Below are 5,609 nucleotides of genomic sequence, written 5' to 3'. Positions count from 1 at the left end.
CACAAACTTGGATTATTCATTGGGCCGACATCATAAACAAGTCTGCATAAAATCAAAACTACCGGATTTGACGAAAACGCAATGTATAAAGTTACTGTATGAAACATTTGGTTTCCCAGAAAACTCGAAGCGACCCAACTCTATGTGAGCGTCGCCGTTCTGGGCCGTGTTTGTGTTGTAATTGAATCGGCACCGTTTGATGTGTTTTGATTTCACTTAATTACATTTCCTCGTAGATCTGAACGTGCCTTAATGTTAAGGTGTATTTGCTGTTCTATTTCTGAATTATCTTGTATCTAAGAGCGAAGGTTTATTTAGGAATGTTGTCCTTAAACGAAGGTAATTATTTGCTTATATGTTTGGAAAGCGATCATTAAACAAAATGTAGGCACGCGTAAACGAATACCGCCAGTTGAAAACCAAGCATCTTGACTATTGTACGCGCCGACTAAGTGATAACCCTAGTACGCAAAACGTTAAAGGTTCAAGTTAATAAACAAGACCAAAAATATTCGTAATTAGATAAACATAAATACCTTATTAACCGACTTCAATTTCATAGAAGGAGGAGATTCTGTATTCGGTTGTGGATATTTTTTATTTACGTTCTACGATTTTTCCGATTCTCTATTTTCTCATTATATATTATCTGACATTGAGTCATGTCCTCTCTTTCTTTGTCCAGCCCATTTCCCAGTTCAGCTGGGGTCGGGCCTCCTCGTACGTCGGCGCCAGGACAGTCTATCCTGGGTTGACCGCGTGGTCAAGTTTTGTGTCTGAAGAAGCAGGAGCGACTTCCAGATACGGGCGGTGGACTTAGGTGGAGAAATAATGCAGGAGCTTCCAAAATTTAACACTTTAATGAGTAATAATAAACTACATGGTAGGTAAGTACTATATGTACGTATGCGTTGCTGGTTAGATGAAGAGTGGGGCGTGGGCCGCGCCCGCGCTGCTATCGCTGTGTGTGTATGTGTGTCTCATGCATGGCACACATATACGAGGCGTTAACATATTGGCCCCCCAGGAACCGAGCTCTTGTCTTCTACTGGAAATGGGCATAGGCGATTGAAGGCGCGCCGGACAGTTCCAGACATGGTGAGTACATCGGCCATTCGGGATATTCCATCAGTGCCGGGATAAAGTTGTGTTACTCGACCCAGTAACCATTGCTTTGGAGGCAGTCGGTCGTCCTTGACAAGCATCATTTCTCCTAATTTGAGTTGTCCTCCATCTTTGGTCCATTTGTGACGTTTTTGGAGCTCTGAAATATATTCATTGTAAAATGGATGCCAAACGTGGGCCTTCAGTCGTTGAACTCGCATGTAACGTGACAAGGTGCAGATGGCAGCAGATTCAGGGGCCTGGGGAGATGGGAGCAACGTGTCTGTTCGTCCGATCAAAAAATGTGACGGAGTGAGGGCTGAAGGATCTGAAGATAAAGGAGTGAGGGGTCTTCCGTTTAAAATTGCCTCGGTCATAATTAAAACGGTATTCAGTTCTTCATAGGTTAAGTTGGTACCAGAAATAATTCGCTTTTAATGATGTTTGACTGACCGAACTGCACTCTCCGCTAAACCATTAAAATGGGGACTATAAGCAGGTGAAAAGCGGAATTTTATTGATATTTTTGATGCATCAGAACTTATTTGATTTGAACTTTGTTTAAGGAATCGAGATAATTCAGTGCAGGCTCCCACAAAACAACGACCGTTATCAGAGTAAATATGTGCAGGTTTTCCTCTGCGGGCTATGAATCGGTGCAGTGCGGCCATGAATGTTTCACTGGTCAGATCAGTCACAAGTTCGATGTGAACAGCCTTTACGGCAAGGCAAACGAAGATGCATAAGTAAGCTTTGATTAACTTGCTACCTCTACCTTTTCGGTTCAATATCATCACTGGGCCAGCATAGTCAACAGCCGTGCTAAAAAAGGGATATTCTGCATGAAATCGCAGTATTGTTTTTTAAAAGATGGGTTTCTACTAAATCTACGTTCCAGTGCTTGAAATCTGCTTAACGCTCGATTGTATGAATCCCCTAATCTATCAGGAGATTCCTTCAATGGAATAGTAACAATGAATCTTCCTTCAGAATCTCGACAAAAGTTCTCTAAAAAATGTTTCTCGCATTGTTGCTCTTCCATTGACATTGGTTTATGTTGAGGTACAGATTCATGCTCAAAAAACTGGGTTAATTGTTCCTGTAATTGATTGTCATGTGAAACGACTGCGTGATTGCAATGGACTGCATTTAATTGATGAGTTTTTTGTGAACCGCCACCAACCAACCATCCTAACTTGGTCTTGCATAGTACCGGCATATTTTTACCCAATGAAATAATCTCTGCACCCACTGCAATGTTCCAGAAAATGTTAGCTCCGAGGAGCACATCAACATCGGACGGGGTATTAAATGTAGGGTCAGCTAACGTAATATTAGGAGGAATATTTAACAATGCTTCATTAATGCGAACTATAGGCACTTGTCGTGTAACGCGCGAAACGACAAAACATTCGAGATGTGTTTCATATGGTTCTGAAAGGGAAGATATAGTGACATTGCATTTTTTTGTGAGGCGAGAAGTTTGCTCTTCTAACCCATCAACTGACGACGCGGTGGAGACAGTTGATAAGTTTAGTTTTTGACTTAGGTTTTTAGTTATAAAGCATGATGTGCTACCGTTATCCAGTAATGCACGAACTGTATGTTTTTGTCCATTTTTATCTGTAACGTGTATTAATGCTGTGGACAAAAGCGCACAGTGGTTTTCAACTGCTGATAAGGCAATGTGGTTCTGTGAGTCATCATAGTCGTCACTTTCTCTCTCGCTATGATACTCGTCTGTCTCGGGAGAGCCGATCTCGAGCGGCACCGGCGGCGCGGTACAAAGGGCGATGCGGCACAGGCGACACGGACCAATCCTGCATGCGTTTGCGCTATGCCCTTGACGTAAGCAATTTAAGCATAATTTTAATGACTTAGCCTTTTGCATTCTTACGTCAAGTGAAAACGATTTAAATTTGAGACAACGATACAGCGCGTGGTTGTTTTTACATAATGGACACACGAATTGTCGTTCTGTTGGAGGGGACTGAGAGGTAACAACTAGAGATTTATGACGACTATTTGTGCTGTCACTCTGTCGGCGCTTGTTATTGGCATCCTCCATGGTTTCCAATAAATCAGCACGACCTTTGACAAACTCTAAAAATATTGCCAGTGTGGGCAAAGCCGTTAAGGTGCTACGGTGTTCCTCCCACTCGCGCGTAGTTACAGCGTCGAGTTTTTGTGACATTATATATATTATAATTATGTCCCAATGTTCAGTGGGCAGTTTAAGAGTTTTTAGAGCCCGTAAGTTCCTATTAACATTATCAATAAGATTGCGCAATGCCTTAGGATTTTCTTTGACTATCTGTTCAAAGTTGAATATAGCCTGTAAGTGATTATTGACCAGAAGTCTCGAGTTATTGAATCTTTCGCAAAGTAAATCCCAGGCGACGTCATAATTTTCAGCCGAGAAGTCAAGCGATCGCACAATCAAAGCAGCGCTCTCTTTTAACGCAGCGCGTAAGTAGTGAAATTTGTTTATTTTAGGTATAGATTCATCTAAATGTATCAGTGAGCTAAAGGTGTCATGAAATTCCAGCCAGTCTTGATATTGTCCCGAAAAGGTAGGTAAATGTATTGTAGGGAGCTTAATATTTGGCCTTCCTTGATGCACACAAGAACCTGAGACTGACCTGGACTCCAGCGCGGGACCCGCCGAGTTCCCGCTCCTCGCCAATACCTCTCGAGCGAGCGCAACTGCACCGAAATATCTCGACTCAAAGGTTTCACGCTCAGCATACTGCTCATCTGGAATTTCACAGGAATTTTCTATGTCAGATTGCACAGAATCATAATCGGAGTAAATCTCTTCAATTTTGGTCAGGCGAATATTTAGTTCACTGATCTGCAGTCTGTTTAAGTTAGGACAGCTGTTAAGAGGATTTAAATAGGTTAAGAATTGAGTGACTTTCGTTTTAAATGTAGCTCGCTGCTTGATTAATGTTTTGTACTCGGGTTTGTCCATGACTTATGCAGTTAACTAGTTAAGGTACTTACAAAGATTATTGTAATGCTGTAATCGAAAAAAGTTAAGCAAAAATCACTAGCAAATAATAAACAAATGATTGGGATACTTAAATGTTGTTTATGAGGAAGCGTAATGAGAGTGCAGTTAGGCGAGCGAAGTGCTAAAATAGCTAAGTAGCAAGTAGAGATAAGGCCGGTAGCAGTTGCCGGGCGCCGAGCGCATCCAAGGTCAAGATCCGCAGCGCGCGGCGAAATGCATCAGCTGGAATATGCACAAAAATGTTGCGATTAACACTTCAGCTATTTTAGGCTAAACACCGTAAGTACAGATCTATGGGGTTTTATAGCTATACGACTCAAGATTACACAATGGGAAAATATGATTTAGTTGTAGGATTTATTTAAGAAACGAGTAAGTAAATAAGATTAACTATGCTCTTTACTGACTACCGATTAACTAAATATAATAGGCAAATATTTACGACTAGGTATTATTTAGCGTTTCTAAACTGTGCGAATAACACGGGCAATTAGGTAGCATAAGAATTTAAAGTAGCTTGGTAAGTAGGTATGTAATGAAATTGTTTAAAGAACTGATTTAGTTAATTAACGTTTAAGGTACTAATTAACATAGGTATGTTATACGTAATGACGTTATGAAATTAATGATTCAATATGATAGGTAAGAATTCGCGTTTAAGGTGCGAAATAAAAATAAGTATAGGTATGCACAGGTGCGTAAACACTTAGGTATAAGGAGGGATTTTCGTAAAAGGGAAAGTATCGGAACAAACTCACATTGACACGACTCCCCAGGTTCTCACTTCTCACTTTCACTTTACTCCTATACTGGCCGTGATTTCTTTCTTTATTTCCAGTTAATGGCAATCCCCTTGGAACGATGAAATCTTCTGCTCCTTAACGTGTAGATACGCAGTTGAAATGTAACTCCTTTTCTCAAAATGTCCACGTAACGGTCCGTCTCGTTAGCGCGATCCTTTGTTCTTGTGATCGACGTGTCGATTAAAGGTTCTTTTGTATCCGGCTCGAAGACCAAAATGAAGAAGCAGGAGCGACTTCCAGATACGGGCGGTGGACTTAGGTGGAGAAATAATGCAGGAGCTTCCAAAATTTAACACTTTAATGAGTAATAATAAACTACATGGTAGGTAAGTACTATATGTACGTATGCGTTGCTGGTTAGATGAAGAGTGGGGCGTGGGCCGCGCCCGCGCTGCTATCGCTGTGTGTGTATGTGTGTCTCATGCATGGCACACATATACGAGGCGTTAACAGTGTCCTCATCTCTCTTTCGACATAGGACCACCAGGTTGCTGGTCTTCTGCCTCTTCCTTTGGGGTTGCTTGGGATGTTCATAGCCTTCCTCACTGTGTAGTTTTCGTCCCTTCGCAAAACGTGACCATACCACCTCATTCTACTCTCTTTGAGTTTTTCGGTAATAGGCGCTACCTTGAACGAGCCGCGTACATATTTATTGCGAACCTTATCGAGTCGCGTGACACCGCCAG

General features: G+C 41.6%; 1 protein-coding gene across 1 annotated transcript; it reads right to left on the bottom strand.

The window, feature by feature from the left end:
- Positions 1–841: 841 nt before the first annotated feature.
- Positions 842–5,372, bottom strand: LOC133529615 (uncharacterized). The gene is made up of 2 exons (XM_061867370.1): positions 3,747–5,372; positions 842–1,264 (listed from the first exon to the last, which is right to left on the bottom strand). The coding sequence occupies exons 1-2, from the start codon at positions 3,859–3,861 to the stop codon at positions 1,008–1,010; spliced, it is 372 nt and encodes a 123-aa protein (XP_061723354.1). The 5' UTR covers positions 3,862–5,372; the 3' UTR covers positions 842–1,007.
- Between the last annotated feature and the right edge of the window lie 237 nt (positions 5,373–5,609).

The sequence above is a fragment of the Cydia pomonella genome, chromosome 21 (genome assembly GCF_033807575.1).
Source record: "Cydia pomonella isolate Wapato2018A chromosome 21, ilCydPomo1, whole genome shotgun sequence".
Lineage (NCBI taxonomy): Eukaryota > Metazoa > Arthropoda > Insecta > Lepidoptera > Tortricidae > Cydia > Cydia pomonella.
Note: the sequence above shows the minus strand (reverse complement) of the source record. Positions and strands in the feature narration are given on the sequence as shown.